Source organism: Euprymna scolopes, chromosome 35 (genome assembly GCF_053919585.1).
Source record: "Euprymna scolopes isolate OS-2025 chromosome 35, ASM5391958v1, whole genome shotgun sequence".
NCBI lineage: Eukaryota > Metazoa > Mollusca > Cephalopoda > Sepiida > Sepiolidae > Euprymna > Euprymna scolopes.
Genome location: NC_136516.1, coordinates 76,175,414 through 76,199,196, shown reverse-complemented (window position 1 = coordinate 76,199,196; position 23,783 = coordinate 76,175,414). Strand labels below are relative to the sequence as shown.

Genomic DNA, 23,783 nt, shown 5'->3' with positions numbered 1-23,783 from the left:
TGAGTGTTTGCTGTGAATGTTCTACAGGCGGAGGTGGGGGGGGGGGCATAGATAGAAGTTCAGTTTAGAACCTGCCATGAAAATAATGATAGAGCTGAGATAGACTCATTACGTTTCTTCAGTGAGAAAGAAAGTATGGGGAAGAGAGCTTCATCCACTAGATTTTGAAAACGATTTTGTACTGTCAAATCAGAAAAGAATACTCTTAGCAATTCTTCTCCAGATGTAGCAACAGTACTCCATCTTAGGATATAGTTGGCTCTTATACAAGTAAAGGATTGAGCATTACAAGCAAAGTACCTTTTGGAGCAGTAGAACTATCAAACAAGTTTTACGAGTGATTAGCAACGGATCTGATATCTGACCATTTTTCCAGCAACTTTAGCAACAGATTTACTCTCATTTTAGACTAGGAGTCCGAGTCATATTCCTGCCAGCTTATCCAAACCATTTTGATTATTCAGACTACTTTTCTCATTTTGAGTACTATTTTCACAACTTTTTAACCAATGTAACCTCTGACCTTCTTCAGGTGTATCTTGAACTCTGGAATCTTTCTGGTTGATTGGTTGTTTTATGGCATATCAACCTTTTTTAGGATTATTTAATGTCAAATTCAGCTATTTTGAAAATAGTATTGATGTTGCATTCAGTTATTTTGTAGAAGGTTTTTATTTCTTCAAGCTCTTTATATCTTCAATCGCTAGTTTGTAGTGTTTGGTTTGATTGTTTTATAATGGATTTTATCGTTTTTGTTCCCTGCCCTGCCGAACACGAATGAGTTTTGGTATGAGTACAATGGGAGAGGAAAAAGGGTTACAGTATTAATGTTTGGTACATTTTAAGTTAGGAAACCAGTCAGGAAGTGGGGGAGATAGAAAGAGAAAGGGAAAATGGTAAGGAAAATGGAAAAAGGTGGGTTGTTGTTGTTGTTTTTGTTTTTGCAGATCAAAATTAGGTTTTGCAAAAGGAAGAGGAAAAACAAAAACCATCAATGTTAGGTGCAGTTCGTCTCAGGATTGGTTGGTTGGTTGTTTTTGTTTTACGGCATATCAACCTTTTTCAGGTTATTTAATGCCGAATCTAGTTATTTTGAGGAACGATTTTTAATGGAGTATATTTTTTTTTATGTCAGATTCTATTTTAACCCATAGTTGGGATCCTAACAGGTACTACCACTCCGGGTCAGAGTGGACCTGGGAGCAATGGCAATTAAAGGGTGGCTCCACACTCCCCAAAACCTGCAAGGTGGGGCCTCATCATCGGATATAGTTTTAGGTCATATCCAGGACCTCGTCTCAGGAAGCCAATATCTTCAGACAGCCTGATCTGGTAGCACCAGGGAATCTTTCTGTCAAACGCGGGAATCTGCACATAATTTAGATCACTTTATTTAATCCACAGGGGTATCATGTTCTTGTTCCATCAGCTATGATCGGATAAAAGTCCTAAGTAATTTACAATGATATTACTAGTATCACTAATACTAAGGATCGAACGGTTATAAAGAAATGTAAAATGGATTACATTTTTTATTTTTCTTTGTTCAGTGAGAGTCCTTCCCGTTGACTGTTGGGGATGAGTATTATTTTCTGGCTTGATGCTGCAAACTAAAATGACCTGTGATGCATAAAGTGTTTCCATTTATATACAATGCACAGACGTAGTTGTAGACAGATGATAGAACTGACGTCAAGATGAAGAAATTGCGATTGTTCAATATCACAGGTGTTCCTTTCGACACATTTATCGTTCAGCGAGGTGTTATCTTTAAGAAAACTTACTTGATCATTTCAACTCAAATCCAAAAATTTCGCCAACAGTCTCTTATCACAATTACTGTTAAGTTTATAAATATAATATGTATTTATCATAAAGAATACAGGAGCCACTAACGTGCTATGAGAGGAACGTGTTCGTAGCATGCGGTTAAACATGGTATGAATGTCTCCATGTAGTCTGTGAAACCAGTGGTATTCATACATATGGCAAATTTTTTTCTCTCACGCCTATATCTCCTCTGTGCATGTACATTTTTTTCTTTTTTCTTACGTTTTTCAGATCATCCTTTTTTTTTATTCTATAATCAATGAAAAATTTTTTGTGATCTTATTTTATTAAGGATTTATTGAAATTAGTTTTATTTTTTTAAATTATTGAAAACACTTTTCGCACGCTCTTTTTTTTTTAAAGAATTATGGAAAAACATTTAAAATCTTTTAAAACTATTTTGGGAATATTATGTATTAGATACATTTTTTTTTCATAATGTTTGAAATTTTGATTTCAATGATTTTATTTTTATACTTTCATAAATATATTTATTATATAAATTCAAATAAAAATCTTTAATTTTTAAAAACATATTTTTATAATTTCATAAACACATTTCTTACAAAATTTCAAATAAAATAAAACTTATTCTTTTAATTTTGTTATTAAAAATGCAAATACTGACTAATTGTGCTATTTTTATCGGTATAATTTTGTTAATATTTATTGTATACTTTTCAATAATGTTCTTTTCTCATATTTTATTGCAATAAATCGTTTCACAATAGAAATACTGAAGAAGAATTAAAGCAATTTACTTTGTCACAGCTTCCGGTAGCAGCCATGCAAGAATTTAGGAAGTACATTAGCTAACTATAACAAACAACTATTCTCATAAAAAATCGTGAAAAATTATTGAGTAAAAGTTGAATTAAAAGTAAAAAGTCAATTTTATTGTAAAATTACATTTACATCGTATTAACTAACTTAAAAAAGTTATCTGAATACATGGGAGATAATTAGTCTGTCATTTTCTCAAATACTAGCAGTTCAGCCTGGCTTTGCTCGGGCTCTATGTACTGTTCATAACTTAATGTGCATATGTATATATATATATTAAAAAGTTTGACTCATGTCAAGGTAACCTACATCTAAAATTTCAAGTGTTTAGACTCAAAATTGGCCGAGGAGTTTAGTAGAGTCTGCAAAGGTAAACCCTTTCAACTTTAACATCTTGGCAGCCCAATTTTCACTCAAAAACTGATTAAAAAACCTTGCTGCATGTCTTTATGTAAAATTTCAAATGTTTAGACCCAAAATTGGCTAAATAATTTGCTAGAGACTGCAATGGTCAAATATTTTGAACTTTGACCTCTAAGCAGCCAAATTGTGGGTCAAAAAATGATTAAAACGCTTACCCTATGTCTGAATACACTTTATGTCAAATTTCAAATGTTTAGACCAAAAATGGCTGAGTAATTTGGTAGAGACCGCAGAGGTCAATATTTTTTAAACTTTGACCACAATTTTGACTCCTTAACATTTATTGTTTTGAGCTCAAACCAAATTAAAAAAGTTTTATCTATGTCCAAGTAACCTACATTTAAAATTTCAAATATTTAGACCCAAAATTGGCAGGAGTTTGGTAGAGTTTTCAAAGGTCAAATCGTTGAACTTTGATCACTTGACAGCTAAATTTCTGGCCGAAAACTGATTAAAAAGATTTTCCCAAATCTCAATACCCCTTATCGAGTCTGCAGACTGAAAATTGACAGAGTAGTTTGGTAGGGAAATGTACACACATACAATTTCACTTTTATAGATATATAGATTAAGACTTTTCTTAAAATGGACAATTCATGAAAAATTATGATAAAATTGAGTTTTACCTTTTATTATACTCTTACTCAATAGTTTTCCTAATATTTAGTGAGAATACTTATTTTTGCCAGATTCGCAAATATATCAAAGAATTTTCATTTGGAATGTGATTTTCATCTGTGTCTTTATCTGTACAAACACTCAAAACTCTTACAGCAATTACAAAAAAATAAAAAATAAAAGCAAAGTAAAGACAACACAATTTTTACCTTTTCATAGTAAGTGCATCCGACATCAGAGACGAGAGCAATGGCTCCTGCCACAGAAGAGTTTTGTTGGCAACCATCTTCAGCAAAGATCAATGGCAATGTTTTGTTACCAAATTTGACAGGGGAAGGAAGCCAGTCATAACGAGCATCAACACGTTTCAGTACGACCGGATAGTCAGAATCTGAAAAGCAGGCAAAAACACTTGAGAATAATAGTTAAAATTCAGACCATCAACCGTTTTAATAAGCTCGTAAAAATCAATTTAAAAAATTAAAGCAAATAAGAATTAATTATAAATACAAGAAAAATAAAGATAAAATATTAAAAATAAAATAAATATATAATATTGAGTATCAACACAAGACCTATATTATTAAGTTTAAATAATAATAGATTAAAAACAAATAACATTTCCAATTTCCGCAGAATTCACTTGCTTTACAATGGCCATAATGTGCACATTTGAAAGTCAAACAAAAACCAAACATGTCCGACAAAGGGTATTTTCCGGAATATTACAATACAGAATCTCCACCTGACTATATTAACACAAGAACACAATGCATGTACAATATTAAAAAAATTATTATTTTTATTCATTAAATATGTCAAGATTTTTATGTGCATAAAACTTTCTCCATGGACACATGTTTCTAGGTTTAACCTGTCATCAGCATGGATTAACAGTCGACGACTTAGAAACATATGTCCATCGATAAAATTTTATGCACGTAAAAATATTGAAATATTGTTTTAGTTCAGCTTTCTTCAACCAGATTGGGTCCCTTTGAGATTCATCGAAGAGACTTTGTTAACGAGACTTGTATCCCACTGTGGTCAAGCAAAGATTCAGTATTACAACTTACAAGTCTGTTATTCATTTAAGTAGACGGGTACCATTTGTGAACTAAAAAAATTATTTATTATTGGTTTATAAACTTGACTTTTGGTTTTGCTTGGTACGAGGATTCTTCATTGCAGTACTGACGAGATGGACAACAGTCATAGCCTAAAACAAGGTGTAAAATGATCTGGCAGGTGAATGCATACACACATCTTCATACAGGTCTGGTTATGGGCAAAAAATGGCTACCACATCTGATTATTTGCTAGTGGGTCTTGTGAAGTAATGTGAAATCTCGTTAGTCATATGCAAATGAGACAGTGCCGGCTTGAATAAAAAATCCGTTTTCAGAAAAGGTGAGATTTGAAGTCATGAATTTGACCCACAGCATGTGATTGTGTACAGTACAGAGTTGCGTCTCAGTACTGTAGTACTGAGACGCAACAATTTCAATCACAAAATTGTTAGGTGAAAGTATAGAATAGTTCATTTATTTTTATAATTAACCATATGTAATATCAAATATTATGCTTGTCCCCTCAGAAGAGGAAGAAAAATATTAGGGTAGTTTATAAAATATTTGTTTCTTTATTCAAATGTCAGGAATTTATTCAATTGTCAGGAAACTGAAGAATTAACCTTGTCTGGGAAAATGATCTGATGATTATTTTCTTTATATCAAAATCGAATGAAATATTGACAATGATGTTGTCGTTTACATTGAACAAAATGATCAAAAGTAAAATTGTTTTCTAACAACAAAGCAGCGTGTGCCACAAATCACTAACTGAATAAATTTATATGCTTTTTATTACCAACACTATCTTGAACACCAATCTAGAGGAGGAAGGGGTAATTGACTTACATCTAAGATAATATTAGGTCATCTTAAGTTCTGTTCGACCCTGATGCTTCCAGATCAGGCTATCTAAAGATATTGGCTTCCTGTGCTAAAATACATTAAGTATTGATACTGTTTTGTTTTTTTCCCCTTTACAAAACTCAATCACGTTCTGTTAAATTCAGAATAAAAAACAAAACTTTCTCTGCAAAACAACCAAGCATGATCTTTGAAGCATAAAAACGTTTTCCAAAATTATCAGATTTGACATTAAATAACTCGAAAAAGGTTGATATGCCATGAAACAAGACAACAAAACTAAGTTCTGTCTGGATTATTATTTTATTTTATTTTTTATCAGAGTTCTTGGGTCATGTAGGTTGATGTAAAACAGTTAAGGCAGCAAATCCAGTTTACAGAAAAAGGCCATTGAAAACATAGAAGCAAGTGATAAAAATCGACTGGGGAGAAAGAGGGATAAATAAAGACCTTTTCAGAGATAAATTTGGAAGTTAACTTTTAGAAGCCATCCAACACATCCAAGCATGTAAAAACGGACATTAAACAGATTTTTGTAGAGAAATGGCTTCACACAAAGCCACTCGATGTAAGGAGACAGAAAAAAAAAAGTACAATCTCATTTTATTTGGGGGAGGGGAGATTAGTGAAACGATCCGGGTTACAGTTTTCCCAAAATTTGTTTTTCTTGGGTTACCATTTATATCAAAATGAAGAGCCATTCGAGGGTAAGGTTAATGTCTAGTGAAAGATGTAGAACATTGTATGAGTAAACGTTGTCTTAAGGAGAATTGTTCCCATCACCCTGGAAAATCTCATCAGTATGCCCTGTATTTAAGAATTCAGGTGATCTCTCATCCTCCTCTCAATACAGGCCAATAAGTCTCTTGTGCGTCATGAGTAAGTTGCTGGAATCTGTGTTAAATAGAGAAGTAATCACCCATCTCAGCAAAAATAACCTTCTTAGTGACATGCAATATGGTTTCCGTTCTGCTAGATCTACAGCAGATGTGCTTACAGTTATATCTCTTAGGATTAGCGAATCTCTCGATGGAGGCAACCTTTCTAGGGCAATTGCTCTTGACATATCAAAGGCCTTTGATAGGGTATGGCATAAAGGTTTACTTCACAAGATCTCCAGCTATGGTATAGCTGGAAATGTCTTCTCAATTATTAAATCATTTCTCTCTGATAGGTTCATAAAAGTAGTAGTTAATGGGAAAAAATCAGAAGCTCACAGTATTAATGCTGGAGTCCCTCAGGAGTCCATCCTGGGCCCAACTCTTTTCCTGATCTACATCAATAACTTTCCAAATCACATCCTTACATCGTAGACATTTATGCTGATGACACTACCATCTATGGTAGCACATCTAAGACAGTAAATGACCAAATTCTCTCCTCTGATCTTGAGCACATGGTGCAATGGGGGAAAGGAGTGGCTGGTTACTTTTAATGCATCTAAAACCAAGCTTCTCTCTTTACATCATCAACGTTCTGATCCCCATCTGGCATCAACTGAAATGAATGGCTCTCGTCTTGGGGAGGCCTCAAGTTTTGCCAAGATTCTAGGCTTGACCTGTATTCCTGATCTTAAATGGAGCACGTACATCAAATCTGTTGCCAAGGCCGCTGGAAAAATGGTGGGATCCTTCTATCAATCCAGTAGATATCTCACTGCTGATGCAATTCTCTATCTATATAAGAGCCAGGTACATCCAAGGATGGAGTACTTTTGTCACATCTGGGCAGAAGCTGCTAGAAAGGACTTGTCTTGCTTTGATAGAGTTCAAAATAGACTTCATAGTCTTGTAGGAGATGTCCTTTTCTCTTCCCTGCAACCTCTATCTCACAGAAGAGATATTGTGAGTTTGTCTCTGCTTTATCGTTATTTCCATGGAAAGTGTTCGACTGAGCTTCAATCTATGGTCCCCCTTTGCCAAACTTTCACAAGAAACACTTGTCTAGCTGAAAACACTATCAATAATTCTCCCCACTCTTTATCTGTGCCTAAACCTAAACGTAGATTCCATGAACAAAGCTTCTTTCTTAGAACTGCACGCATATGGAATTGTCTTCCGTTTTCCTGCTTTCCAGCTGACTACAATATGGTTGTCTTCAAGTCCAACGTAAACAAGTTCTTGATGAACCGTTCCACTTAAGTCAACATAATTTACCGAATTTCCATTACTAACGATTACTATATTGTCCAATTGACTACTATACACTCTTAACCCTTATCCTCGAATTGTCTCTAGGCCTTGATAAGTGGTTATGCCTATGTAAAAAAAAACAAAAAAAACAAAAAAAAAACATAGTTCAACGATACAAACTCTTTGATTACTTAGGGGATGGTTTATGACAAGAATGTATCGACATTAAATTTGAAAACGATCATCGGCAAAGAGATATGTTCCACAGACAGGAAGCCTTTACAAAGAAGCTCTGTCCTTGGAAATTCCTCCTTACATTAGGCATATGAAAGGAAAAAAAGAAGAGTCTATTTTCTTTTGGAATGTTGTATTTTACATAACATTCAAACCCAACATTCATTGTGTATGAAATGAAAGTCTTTCAAAAATAAAAACAAAGGAAATTAATTCAACACAAGTGTGCTTTTTTTTGTTTTTTTTACTTGCTAGAAAAGGCATTTATTACTGGTCGTTTCTACACTAAGCCACCTGACATACATTTTCCAAGCTAGTCATCCGAATGTGGTCATCCAGAAATCTTGTTAAAAGTTTGGAAGATAAACAAGTCCTGCATCTTGTTTAAAAGTTCCCATCCTGCTGCCATCATGGTAAAAGAAAAAAACTGCCATGTCGACACATGCTTTTTTTTTCTTTCTCTTCTTTCAATTTTGCTGTGACGTCATATTTGTGCCACAGCTTGGCCATTTACATTCATAGAGATGCCACTGCTGCTACGTACGTGTTACACTTTGTGATAAAACGAGTTCTTGCTATGAATGTCTTATAATAGGAACCAAAGATTAATGCTCAGTCGAGAAACTTCCATGGAAATAATGGAAGATTAGAGAGAAACGAGAAATATATTTAATAAATGCTGTAGGATTTCATAAAAAAAAAACAAAAAAAAAACGATAAGACACACTTTTGGTGACGAAATTACATATTGATACGTTTACAAAAAGTAGTCTCTTAACGGAGGGGGGGGGGGGCGTATCATGTTTTAATGGAAAAAGAGTCCTAGCGCTAGGACTGAATAGAAACAAAATTATACTAAAAGGTTAACTGAACAATTTAAACTGTTCACAAAATACTAATAAATTATTAAGAAAAGGGGGAGATAACTATAATCGTTTTAAGAGTTATGTCCCTTGAGTTAAAAAAAAAATCATTACAGATTTACTCACTCGATTTCAGTGAAGCTAAAAGCGCATTTCAAAATTAATGATTCATTATTAAAGTGACTCATACAACTTCTGTACGCTTGTACAAAGAGGCGACAGATCGAGTTTTCAAAAATATGTCCCTTTAAGCAAAAACAGTATTAATTGTTATGTCGAAAATTGTAATATATCCAAAAATTATGAAAATTCATGGAGTAGAAAGTTATTTATAGTTAAAAGTAATTATTCGGGAAAATTGTATTTTTCGTAGATGTTTGGGAGTAGATCATGAAGATTGCAGAAACAGGGGACATATCTCAGAAAGCATATATTAGACTACATCCTAATGGCGTTGTTTTTGTTATTTTTGGGGTGTTTTTTTTTTTTTTTTTGTACTAAAAACTAGGTACGAGCAAAATGAATGCTAGCGCTCAAAATGTATAACCATTTTGACCCTTCCCTTTACTTAAAAATTCACCAAAAATCAGGAAATAAACCAATTTTAATAAAATTTTCAGTATTTATCAAATAATGATCGAGGAATATAATGAACTAATTATTTTTATTTAAATCTTGGTGGAAATGTATTATTTTGTTTAAACAAAAAATACCTTTACTAAAGTTATGGTTTTCAGTGGTAGCATCGTAATTTGTAACAATAAAAATAAAATAATTTTTATAGGAACATTATGAAAATAGCCCCTAAAGTCGATATTATTGAATTCGATATAACTCAAAGAAAAATGAATTTCCTGAACTACCGATATTACCATTGAATTAAGCATTGTTTATTTTCACAAAAAAAAAATTATAATTGCAAAAAATATTTCTACCTTTTTTTTTTTTTTAAATTTTAAATTACAGGTTTCGCATGATTTTTATATGCAAGATTTTAATAATTTCCTTGTTCGCAAGAATGTGAAACTTTCGGCGTAACATTTTTTATATAATATTGAACAATAATTTTTAAAAAAATAATAATTTAAAAACAGGAACATACAAAAATAATTAAATTAAAAAATGGAAAAATTTATACAAACGTTCCATGTCGGAAACTACGGATGCCCATTCTTGAAAAGAACAGGAAACCTGTCCGTTTTGCCCCCTCCAACTCTGCCCCTACCTTTTCCCCTCCAACTACCCGATGTCATTTTCAGACCCGTTTCAAATTGTGTAAAGTCGACTTTAAATTTCACGTAAACATTCCGATTAATTAAAACGTAAGTTTGTATTTTTTAAGTGTTAATTTTTCCAATAATTATAAATTGTTTCCTTTCCATTTTGAATTCTGTATAGATATTAATAAATAATAGTGTTAACTTTTTTTTTCAATGAATAAATTGTCAGTATAATTAATGAATTTAATTAACATTTATGCCGTTTAAAGTTTATGAAAGTTTAAATTCTATTAATAATTGTTTGAACGTTTATAATGAATAAATTGCCATTGTAACTTAAATTCACTGAATTTAATTGAGTCAATTAAATTGACCTTCCAACACTACAAATACATTTGTAGTTTTATTAAAAAATAATTTAGCGACACATTTAGAGTAGCCGACGAAGCAAAAACGAGGGGAAAAAAAAAAAACAACAACAAAAAAACAAATAAACATTTCCAAAGGCAAGCTATCTTTCTACATAACTAGATCAGTTTTTGTGTGTGTGTGTTCTAACTTACTTTTAAGTGTTTTTTTCTATTAAGAAATAAAGCTATCGGAAAGCCTGCAGAGTTAGAACTGTTTTGGAGTTGCATAACTTTTCGACTTTAAAATAGAGTCGGTCAAAATTCTGGAACACCATAATGTGTTCATTGTATTCTATGATCATTAATTAATAAATACTGAAATTTTCATAAAAATTGGTTGATTTCCTGAATTTTTATGAATTTTTAAATGCAGGAAGGGGTCTGCAACTGAGAAAAAAAAATACTCGATTAGCCGGAACATTGTTAAATAATAATGAAATTATGTCATTAATGTGCTTCCGTACTTTGAATTTTGCCGCCATGACTTTCTTTTTTATACAAAACTAATCTTGTTGCTACCATGGCCATATTTTTCGATAATTATTACCCTTTTTAGCAAAAGTTAAGTACATTTATTGTATTAATTCATTATCTTAAGACTAACTTAATACTTCACTTGGAAATAATTCTAGAAAACATATTTCTCTTGCCAGAAAAATGTAAATACGATACTTGTCATGATGAATTTTTACGTGAAATATACAGTTTTTCAGATTTGAGATAAAATTATTCCATGAATTTTTTTTTTATTTCACATGCTATTTTTTTCTTTGAGAAATTAACTTTAAGCTGTAATCTTTTAAACAATCAAAAAGTAACCGAAAATTTAAAAAATATGATTAACCACCGTTCAAAACCAAGTCCCATACCTAAGCAGCCATTAGAATTGCTCGTACCTAACATTTGTGAACTATTTTTAATATAATCTATTATAAACTGTTGGTGTAAAAAAAAGTTTTTAAACGCGATTACAGTAGAACCTCAAGATACAGCATTAAAAATTAGTAACAAAATACAGTACAGTATATAATACACATGCATATAATCAAATAACATTATAAATAACACCGTAATGCAGGGAAAATACCATAACCAGGAGCCAGAAAAACATTGTATTCCACATCTTAACCTGAAAAGAAAAAAATACACAGATCCTAGGGCCATCGTATTCCGGGGTTCTACTGTATTCGAAATAACAAAAATCGAAAAATTGGATTTCAACTAAAAGCAATGTTATCTATTTAATTTTAATGTCGATATTAGCAACATAAAACATATTAAATAAAACAATTATTTTGATGATTCAGGGATCTACCAATATTATTTTGAAATACCCCGATTTCATGCATGCTACTATGAAGTGAAACTTCCAATTTTCTTAATTTTTTTATTTTATTATTTTTAGTAATTTTTGGATATGTTATTAATTTCGACATGACAATGAAGTAGATGAGATTTTTTTTCGTTGTAATTTAATTTTCAGTATCATTTTCATTAATAAATTTTCTATTTTGTAATTTTTTTATAATTGTTGAAATTCAATTTTCGGTATTATTCTGAATGAGCACCAGAAAAACTAATGTTACAAAATTATCTCCCCTGATAAAGATATACATGCAGCAACTGTGGACCACTTGTGAATTTAATATTCTCTAAACACTTCCTCCTTCGGGAGAAGCTAGCTCAATCTGACAAGTGTACAATTGCTGCATCAAGACAAGACATAGTTTAAATAGATCATGTGCTTGACAGTATTTTTCTCCGTACATGAGGTCCCCTTTTTTAAGTGTTGTATTATCTTGGCTAACATACACAGTAGTCGGAAAAGAGAGCAGGATAACAAAAAAGAAAATTTTATAACTTATAGACCAATTCACAATAAAATAATTGACACAAAAATGGTGTTTCATATCAAATTTAAGTCTTGTGTCTAGCAAGATTAGGCTGATCGAGTTTGTATTACTGTACACAGATTCAAAAAAGTTGTCCAAAAACAAATATATAACAAATAAATGTTATCAAAGGCAAGAGAAGTTACTTTTCTATCTAACTGGATATGTTTTTAGAGTTTTTATTGAATGTAACATGTTTATTCAGCTCGAAAAACATACAGTGTTTACCGATGTATTGGAAAATTAAAAATGACACAGTAATTTTGGGAAAAGGAGTTAAAAATAAAAAAAAAAAGAATATATGTCAGGGTAACATATACTGAACCAGTTTCTAACAGTATTTTGTCTAGTTTTTTTTTATTTATAACTCCTTTTCCCAAACTTACCGTGTCAAAGAGAGAGTTGGGCACCATTTTAAATTTTCCAATACATCGGTAAACACTGTATGTTTTTCAAGCTGAATAAACATGTTATATTAAATAAAAACACTGGAAAAATTATCCATTAGGTAGAAAAGTAACTTATCTTGCTTTTGAAAACATTTACTTGTTGTATATTTGTTTTTGACAACTTTTTCGACTATGTGTACAGTAATAAAAACCCAGCCGATCATTTCAAGCACCAAAACCATGAAAAGCAACAATGCATAAATCTTAATTGTTACAGAGCGAAAAAATTGTTACTTACTGTTTGAGTGAATTACAACTTGGTTGAAACCACAGCCATGGTCAACACATCGCCATTCTTTCAAGCAAGCAGGTATCCAATTGCCTAATTGAGAAACCGATTGAATTACAAAATGGAATTTGGATTCTATTTTTGCCCAGGTAGTAGCAGACACTTGTGATCTGAAACAGTTGTAAAAAAAAAATTTTAATGTTACATTATGAATAGTGATGGGATGATTCCAATATCCCCCTTCCAATACAATTACAAATTCTGTTCTAAATTACAAATTCCAATTCTTTTTAAATTTCTGAATATAGAGGGTTATTGGGAGGGGGGGGCTTGCTGCAAAAACCCATATAATATGTGCATATATTTTCACAAACATAAAAATACACTTGTCGAGGATGATTTATAGATTTAAGTTTTATTTAAGTTTTATTTAAGTTGGTATTTTGAAAATCAATAAAATATTTGTCATTGCATCACTGATACAAATCACAAGAATATTAAGTCCTAAAGAAAACTAAAAAATAAAAACTATTAAAAGAATCGATTTTGGCATCAAAAAATGGGCACACACTTTTCCGATTCCAATACCTCAAAAGATTAAGATTTTTTCAATTTCTTCAAAAAGGAAGATATTTGTTTGCTGCTCTTCATTAATATTTTATTTATATATTTACATCATTTATTCATAATCTAATATATAAAAGGCACCATGTCTTTCTGTTGGTCTGTCTGCCTCCATATTGTTAAACTATCTCTTCCGAAACTACAAGTTGTAGAGAGGCGCTAGGAGCCTTAAATGATTGGATTTTTTATGGACCATTCTTTTATGGGTCTTTAGCGGGTTAAAATAGTTTTTAAAAGGTCAAAAATGGGTCAAAATTGAAAAAATTGTTACACATTTTGTGCATTCATCATAGTTTATTTTTAATCAGTTAATATGTGTGTCACGTTGGTACCTTCGTAACGTGACCAGCTTCGAATACTACAGTTCTGGCTTTGATTCTAGCTAATGGCACCCAAATACTTTTTTTTTTTTTTTACTTTTGAAATCGCAACTCTATAATAATATATACGAAATCTGGACAAATTAAAATATCATATTTAACTGTATTTTATACCCGGGCAAAGCCCCCCCCCCGCTAGTATATAAAAATATTTAAAGAAGAAAAAGAAGAAAATAGCTACCTAAATAAATATACAATGTTAATTCTTCTATAGAATGCTTTTCCTACAGTGTATGGTCATGTCTATATCATTCTAAGTAAAATTTCTGATTTTTTTTAATGAATAAACTCAAGAAAAAATTCAATATTGACATATAAATAATGATTGTTTCTGTGTAACAAAACAGGTCTGTAAAATGTATGGAAATTTTGATATGCTGAAAGAACTGAATGGTAAGATTGTATAAAACCTTGGAACTGCGAATGTAGCTATATTGCTATTCATTTTTATATGCTCTGTGATATAACTGAAAAAGCGTGTACCCCCCTCCAAAAAAATATATATATGTATATATATTAATCCATGTAGCGTTATTCTGATGTTTATATAATTTAATTTATATTTTAAATTAATTCCAAAGGTTAAAGTACAAAATATCTTAAAAGTTGAAAATAATATTCTGTCGTCATTGTAGAAAACTACAGCTTGAAAGAATTCTGTGACATAAAGGAACTAACCATTTTTTTTTCTTTTTATGAATTCATTTTATTTTAATTAAAATAAGTTTCTTCTGGAGCAACTTTGCCCTAAATATGACTCATATGAATCTTGAAAAATCTTTGGTGCCATTAAACTTTATTTGGAACTACCAGATGTACCCAGCATTGCTTAACGTTAAATTCCTTTTAAAAAAAAAAAAAAATTAAAAAAAAAGAGACTAGGCCACGTACATGCAAGTATTATGTTTTTTTTTAACAGTTCACTTCTTGTAAATAAAAAAAAAAAATACTCGAGCTGAGATCAAAACCAAAACGTAAAAACAGTGAGTCAAGTACAATAACCATTAGACCAGCTTGCCAAGATCTTTAAAAAGTGTTTTCAAACCTACTTATTCTTAACAAAAGGAAGTTGTCATGTGAACGATTCACGCATGTGCAGTCATGAAACAGTTGATAAGCAGATTTTTAAAAATCCAATGACCCCCACCCCAAGTACTAATTTTTCAATTTTGACCTCTTAGCAGATCTTTTTGTCAAATGAAAACTGATTAAAAAGTTTTCAACATGTCTGAATACCCTATATACCAAATTTCAAGTTTGTAGATCAAAAATTCTTTTAGTATATAGGTTGAGGTGTCCTTACACACACACTTTTATAGATAGATAGATTACCATAACAGCAGCAACAACAAGGATTCTATGGGTGCATCATTTGACAAAAGTTTTATTATTCACTTTTTTTTGTGAAAGAAAAAAAAAAATGAGCACTAAAATTTTAGACTAAACAAATATTTAGCAGATATGTTCAGTATTTTAATGTAAGTTTCATATTCACGTGCTTTCCCACAAGTGCAAAGTAGGACTCGTTTTTAACGTGGTGAATTAAGCCCCCCATCCCCGCCTCACTTCCTAACGATAGATTAGGACAAAAATTGGTATTTGCCCCAGTCTAAGAGGATTTTTGCCTCCTGGAACTGAAGACAATGAATAGTACTTATTGATTCTAGCTCAAGTAAAAACTACATCTATTCTCTCACCAAGTCTTTCTACTCATGCTTCCAGATCAAGCTGTAAAGATACCAACTTCCTGGCCTAAAACCACCAGACATTGATGTTATTGTTGTTTTTTTTTTCTCTTTCCTTTTGCAAAACTTAATTATGTTCTGCAAAGCCAAAAAACAGTTTTCCTCTATAAAGCAATCCAACCAAATACCATGTTTAAATATTTGAAGAATGAGAATTTCTACTAAAGTGACTATATTCAGCATTAAATAACCCAAAAAAGGGTTGATATGCCGTAAAACAAAACAACCAAATCAAACATCATGTAACAGTATTTGAAAATATAAACAACTTGAAGCATAAAAACTTTTATTAAAATGACCCGATATGGCATTAAATAATCCGAACAGAAAACAAAACAACCAAACAACCATGAGAATTGAACCTTCAACCTCATGAAGCCCGTCACTTAAAACTAACAAGCAGGGGTACTCGACGTTGCTCGGGTGTGTGTAGGTGTAGCTAGGAACCCAGAGAGGGGGGGATAAAAAAGTGGTAGTAGCGGGGGGAGTGATGATCAAAATAACAGTAGGCAGTTTGGGTGAATAGAAATGTGAAAAAAAAAAAAAAAAAAGTGGTAGTAGGCAGATAGGCTTAAACTCATAACGCGAAGGAGGGGAAAAAAGTAACATCTTAGCCGATGTCTCAGACGTGCAACCGGAAGTCAAGAGCGTCAAAATTAAGCGTAGTCAATCCAATGGTGATGATGACTTGCTAACATGTCGGTGAAAAAAAGCGACCCCTCCTTGTACAAAACTGCCCAGTTGAGGGTGAAGAAATGAATGTTTTTGGCCAAATTTTTCGATATTTGTCATTCAAAGGATCGAGGAAATTTTTTGCAAAAACACACACACACACACCCACAGCCTTTTATATATTAGACTAACGGGGGGGGGGGGAGGAATTACCCGACGTTGCCCAGGTGTTTGGAGGTGTGTTGTTGGGGGTGGGGAGTAGATCAAAACATGGCCGGGTGTTTGGAGGTGTAAAACAAAAAAGTTTTAGTAGGAAGGTAGGCTTGAACCCCAAAGCCTTGATGCGAAGGTGGAAACGAAAGGGAAAAAAAAGCCAAACACCTAACCATCTCGGTCACGAGGGGAGAGGAATTGATAAGCATGTTAAGTTAACGTTTATAAAGTGAAATTGACAGGTGCGAGGAAGTTAAGTCGCATGATGTTTGACCTTGAAACATGACGTAAGCAATGGCTGTTCAGCAGTTAAGATTTTATGTGGGACAGTTTTTATCGAAAAAGCAGCTCTCTTGTTTATTAGGGGAGTGTCTCAAAATGAAAACAACTGTCTGATATGACGGTGAAAAGTCGACATTGATCAAACGTTTACATTGCTTTCTGGAAACCACTGGCCATGGGCTGGGGAGGTGGTTATTCGAATCAAGTTTTTCTTTTTTTATACAGAAAAACGAAAACGCATCAATCCAAAAAATGTGGAATATTTAACATTTCAAAGTCGGGCAAATTAAATAGACAGGTGACCCCTGTTGTTAACTTGTAAATATTATGATTTAGACGTTATATAAAAAGTTTTAAGGAGGGAGTCGAGCAAGCAGCCCCTGGAAAAAGCCTTTTGCAAACATACATAAAAACATACACACATTTTGCCTTTTATATACATAGATTATTACTTAACACTTATATTTGTTAAACGACAAGTCAGTGAGTAGACACAGTTTGAAACACCACATTGTTAATGAATGTACTATCCAGCATAAGAATTGAATGCACAACCTCATTTTATGATACACACCCTCCTCCCCTACTCCCCTTCATTATAATATTAAATTCAGTAACAATCAGACAAATGGATGGATGCATTGACGCTTTTTCACCCCAAACAAAGAATATCGCCATTTGGAATGCAAGTGGCTACTATTTGGGATTATGTCAAAAAGGGGACTGTCAGGAGTTAAGCAACAGAATGTCTGTTCACATTACATTTAAACTTCTGCAGGATACTACAATCAGGAAAGCTGGAAGCAGGGAGAGAATTCAAAAGTCTAGCAGTCGGAGAAAAGAAACTATTAGAGTAAAAGGCTTTCTGGCATCTAGTGACCTCAACAGTGAAGGGGGGGGGGGTACTTGTTGGGTTAGTTGGGAGTATGTACACCAAAGGGGCACAAGTGATAGAAGTTCAGAGAACATTCCATTAGAGTACTTACATCGCTTTCTGGAAACCACTTGCCAGACTATGACATAACACTGTGGATGGATAGGAGTTGGAGCTTAGTCAATAGTCCAGGATCTATTAGATTTGAGACTCTTTTTTGGGCTGTCTAAGAGGAAGAGACTAGCGGTGTATGTCTATTTAGCAGTTTTGCATGGTGCTAAACTCAAATTTAAATATGTTAAGTCCTTGGGGACTTTTGGGGCTAAATGGTGGGGGGGCAAATGATGGACTTAGTCATTTCTTTTTTTGCATGGTGCAGAACTCAAATTTACATATGTTAAGGCCTAAAACTGAACCGTTTGTTCGTTTTCAGCAGGATTTGACATCCTCTGGGGACTTTGGGGGCTAAATGGGGGGGGGGGGCTTAGTCATTTTTTTTTATGCCTCGTTCACCGTACACTCACGAGGGATCATGCATGCTTCACTTGTTCTTTTTTTAGTTTTGTTTCATATTTTGAATTTGTTACAATACTAATAAGTGTATGATGACAAGGAAGAAATAGGTAAACACAGGATGAAATTTGAACTGTTTGCAAGATTCAATCGTTTATTTTCAGATAAAATTGAAAGAAAATTTATCGTCTGTTAAATTGCAAAGAGAAAGTTTATTTTGATTCACCTTATCATAAAGTATTAGCAATAATTCGATTTTTTTTTTTTAATTTTATTCAAACGGATATATTTTTAGATATTAAAGGAGGTCAGTTTTGTTTATAAATTTAATGTAAACAGATCATTCATGGTATGACTATTTTGTATGAAAAATGTGTAACAAAATTAAAAATATTTTTTCAATAGGTGGAGACACATTTTTTTTTAGGATAAATTAACAAATTGTGGGAAATTTCACAAATCTGTAAAACAAAACAATTCTGTTAAGTTTTTATCTAGCATATTTTAAAGTGGTTGTACCAAATCATTTTGGAAGTCGGTCATAAATATATGTGGTTGGGAAGAGGAACTCCTCTTGCCCAATAGAATAGCGTGCAAGTTTGGTTTTGTTAACTTTAAAAGTTTTTAGCATTTTTATTTAATTTTTTTTTTTTTTAAAGAAAAGGCATTGTCCGTAGATGTTATATAAATCAGGTGGGCACATTAACAAGCAGAGCTATGTGCCAGTTCCGGTTGCATGGACAAACTAATTATTTAGGGATTCATTTGAACATTAGTCAAAAATGGGGGCAGGCAAGATATGGCCAGAGCACATACAGAGAATTTGTGTTTCCAAATCACACACACACAAAAATGTTCAAAATAAATCCTGCCTCCTCAAAAAAAAAAAAAACAATAAATAAATAAATAAAATAAAAAAAAATAAAGGCTAAGAAATGAGTGATCTTTTTATGTTAAATATAGGAAAGTGATCCCCCACACTAAAATGTAAAATATCGACAAGAATAAAAGGGAAGAGTTTAGTGGCATACTCGAGAAGTATACATTGAAAAAGATTGATCATCAGTTTACATTAAATTTAAACAGGAAACTGATCAGCCCACTCTAAAATATTTGAAAATAAAAAAATATATATTATTTCAGAATTTGAAGAGAAAGGGCGAGTAAATTAGCATACGATGTGTAGCTATAATTTTACCGTTTATTATTACTGAAACAGAAAAAAAAAGTGTTTGTGAGCAATGCCAAAACATAAACATTATTATTCTGGATAAACACATTCAGAAAAAAATAATCGAATTCTAATTGTTTTTTTAACTATAGGATATAAATTTTATGCTATTTTCTTTTGGATGAGTTTTACTTTTATTTATTTATTTATTTTTTTTTTTTTTATTAAGCAATTAGTTTTACGATCTTGCCATCCGAACGTAAGGTTAGCAGCAGCGGTAAAAAAAAAATTAACTGCCTTAGAAAGTTAGAATGGCCTGGAAATGAGAGGTGGTATTTTACGCTAAATTTATCTACGCAACTGCTCACGCTACATTGTAATTTTTAAAGTTTTTTTTTTTTTTCTTCGTTAAAAATTATTAAAACGTATTTCGCTTCAATGTATTCGGATTTCGCATTTTTCATTTCCCAAATGACGTCACTTCGGGCGGCCATGTTTTTAGTTCAATCTACGATTAGAAAGATTACTATCATTATTATTATCATTTCGATCAAGTGTTTAAAGCATTTACACGTAACCGCCTATAAAAAAAAAAAAGTGGAATCATACTTTGAAGCGGGGTGGGTATTCAGCCGAGAGTGTTCATTTACAAGTTTAACTATTTCGCTTTACAGAATTTATGCGACTGAAATAAAAAAATTTGTATAACTTTGACCAATAATTCTCAACCGGGAAGGGGAAAATTAACACAGCACATATAAGCAGCCATAAACTGGATCCAAGTAATAAATAAAATTTAAAAAAAAAAAAAAGAAAAGAAAAAAGAAAACGCAGTGTACATCAGCCAAAAAGTGTACTAAAAGAGGAGGGTATCTTGTGATACACGATGAAAAGAGGAGGGTATCTTGTGATACACGATGGAAAAAAAAAAATCAACGAACTAAAAAGAGAGAGGGGGAGGGATACTTATGCAAAATACGGAGTAGGGGAGATAACTAGCATTGACTAAACAAGAACGCTAAAATAATCAATCAAATAATGAAACAATTTTAAGTAAACGAAGACCTCGTCTCTACAAGCGCCAAATGACATTAGGGGACTTTGTACAAAGAAAGGTGACAGATCAAACAAGGGAGATAAATCAGTTTAATAAACAAAACAAAAAATAAGAAATCAGTTCCGAATATTAATTTAATTAAACAACAAATAAAATATCCTCCCCTCGTTAAGAATGACTTTCTAAATAACATTAATTCGACGCAAAAATGTTTTCTAAAATAAGCAATCTGAGTTATGTCCCCCGATTCTGCCCTGCCCCCCCCCCCACCATTTTCACCCCAAAGAATGCGCAGGGGAACTATCGAGGCTATAAGTTGTAATGATGAGTAACAAGATGTTTGTTCACGTTACACTTGAGCTTCTGAATATCAGTACACTAGTTGGGAAAGCAGGAACCTAAATTTATTATTATTATTATTATTATTATTTTATGTTATTTTTATCGATTTGTCGCCTTTCTTTGTACAAGCACCGACGTTAGTCCTGGAAATTGCTAAAGCAGTTTTTTTTCAGATAGGATTTTCAAGTTAAATTAAATTTTTACCGACATTTGTTTATTAAATTGTTAGATGAAAGTACAGAATAGTTACTGAAATGCCCTTCCATATTAAGAATGGGTTGAACTTTATTATTTCAGTACGTCCGTATTCTGCATAAGTACCGAAAAAATAAGTGAGGTGGGGTGGAGAGAAGTCACTTTACTTACCGGACTCTACTTTGCAACCACTTCGCCTCTCCAACCGGATCGGCATCGTCTGCTGGAATGATGACATAATTGACGTCCGGTGTCTTGTCCGACGTCAAAGATCTTAAGGCCTCGTTGGAATTCCAGAGCGTTTCCAAAAAGCCGGATTGATTATTGTAGACCGTAAACAAGGCAGAAGTGTTATCCAACGGACCAAGTGGGAACTCGAGTTTACCCCGAAGGGTGTACAAAACAAAAGAAGCAGCGGCATCGCCCGGTTTGTAAGCGATGACTTCTTGGTCGTTTATGGTGGACAAAAATCCATCATTGATTTTCGGGTGATCGAAGATGGCTAAATTTTTTTTAGCAACTCGAGACCTCCAGGAAAGCGATGCCGATATCTGGTCCTGTTTTTGTTTCACATCTGCCGAATTAATTCTCGGGATTTCGTTACTTTCTTTCTTATCGACAGAAGAATACAGTCGCCACGGATCCGCAGAAACAAAATAATTATTTACATCGATGCATAAAATTAAAACAATATACAGCCACCAATGGCGAGGTGAACGCGTGACCGGCATGGTTTTGTTTTTGTTTTTTAATTCGAGTGGAAAGTGTTGCTATTTATTAACGACAATAACAATTGGTCATGTGACCAGATTAAACTATGGAAGACTCAAAGTTCAACAATCATTATGTTTTTGTTTGTTCGTTGTTCTAATAAATCGTTCAAGCGAGTATTATTTTATTTTTAACAAGCAGGGAACCCTGACGTTATTTGGGATTTAATGTTCACTATTTTATCTTTCACTATACGCATAGTAGTAGCACTATATTACTTTTTTTTCTTTTTTTCTTTTTTTGCCCTCTCTTCCGTTCCTTTCCTTAATATCGTCAGAAGTTATTTATCTCCCTCTTACGGCGGAAAGATGTGACACAAGGGTTGGAAAGTGGGATTGACCAGCCAGCGAGCTAAAGGAAGCGCATTCTAAATGCAAAAAAAAAAAAATGACTGGGCAGCCTCGTTGGCATTCCTTAGTAACGGCGCCGCAGGTAATTAGCTATAAAGTAACCCCTTCTCAAAGGAAAAAGGCACGGCCTGGGAGAGTGGACCTCCTAGGATTACATAGAACAAGCAACAAAACGCAGTCAATAGGAACAAAGATATTTCAATAACGGCCATACACTGTTGGCTTTAGTGCCGAGGAAAGAAATCTATGGATAAGAAACTGGAATTAAAAAAAAAAAAAAATTTTAAACTCTCACAATTAACGTCTTAAAAAAATGATTTAAATTCCATTAAAATTGGATATATGGAGTTAAAGTTTACAGGAGGTTCTGCCCATATAGCTTTCTTAGAGGTAGCACATAAGGATTTAGGGTCGCTTCCATTGTCTTCCCTGGAGAATTTTAGACATATGATATAACTTTCATCAAAATAGGATATAGCTTAAGTTTTTAGGGAGGATCTGCACTTATAGCTCTCTTAGGGACACTTATAGATTTGGGACCACTTCAATTGTCTTCCACGGAAAATTTTCCATATAACTACACTATTAGTTCTTTATGTAGATTCTCTAACTTTCCTTTCTATAGAGGACATATGCACATTGATATTTATGCATAGATTATTTTTAAATGCTTTCTTTTTTAAATTGACTTTTAAGGGCTCCCGTAGACAATGGACTGACTTTTAATGGTCCTGTCATACTCTAATGATGCATACCTGTTTCTGTGTTTTCTTTCTTTTGCTTTTTGTTATTTTCTTTTTCGTATTGCCACCCGGGCTTAGGGTTAGTGATGGGGTTAAAAAAAAAGGACATGTGTTTTTATGACTTTTACTGTTGAAATTAAATTAATATCTTATTCTGGTTTAAATCTATTAAATGTGGAATCCTACTTTTTTTTTTTTTTTTTTTTTTCAGAGTCGGTAGAAAGGAAAGGATAAGTTAAACGAACCGAGAAATTAAGTTATACAAAATAGTAGCTTCGTCCACATCGCATCTCTACCTTCCAAAATTTCTATTTTTATATTTTGAGGCGTCATCTTCTTTTCAAAAAAGAAATCATTACTATTACTGAAATAAATTATTTCAAAGGAAAATTAGAACAATTTAGTTTGCTTTACTTATTCATTTATGATCTTTTTGTGTTATTTTTTATTATCATTTAAAAGAGAGTCAAAGTTTTTTACTTTACTCTAAGCATTTTTATTCGGGAGAGGAAATAAGTACATAACCAAACCGGAAGTGAGTAAGGGACAAACACTGTTGGGATTAATTTTACTCTGAAAAAAAACGTTCAATTCTCACAGGTGAGAAATGCAGTGATAATTCTGTGGATAAGTTCTGAAACAGTAATATGGCGACAATTTTTGCGAGAAGGAACCTGATAAATGTATATAAGATTTAGAGCAATTTTATTGGGTGAGCAAAAAAGGCATATACAACAAGAAAAAGATGAATGTTCAGATACGAGGAAGATTGTTAAGTTTGCAAAAACATGCTTTGCGAGAATTTATCTGGGTGAAGAATTTGAGTAACAGATT

At 32.7% G+C, this 23,783-nt stretch overlaps 1 protein-coding gene across 1 annotated transcript in view; it reads right to left on the bottom strand.

Annotated features, from left to right (window-relative positions):
- The window catches only part of LOC145259953 (uncharacterized), a 56,045-nt gene extending 34,159 nt beyond the window's left edge, over nt 1-21,886 (bottom strand). Inside the window, exons 1-3 of the mRNA XM_080117932.1 lie at nt 21,257-21,886; nt 13,027-13,187; nt 3,864-4,045 (exon numbers count right to left, since the gene is read on the bottom strand). Coding sequence (XP_079974058.1) covers nt 3,864-4,045; nt 13,027-13,187; nt 21,257-21,816 — 903 coding nt within the window. The 5' untranslated portion in view covers nt 21,817-21,886. The remainder of the gene's footprint in view (nt 1-3,863; nt 4,046-13,026; nt 13,188-21,256) is intronic.
- Between the last annotated feature and the right edge of the window lie 1,897 nt (nt 21,887-23,783).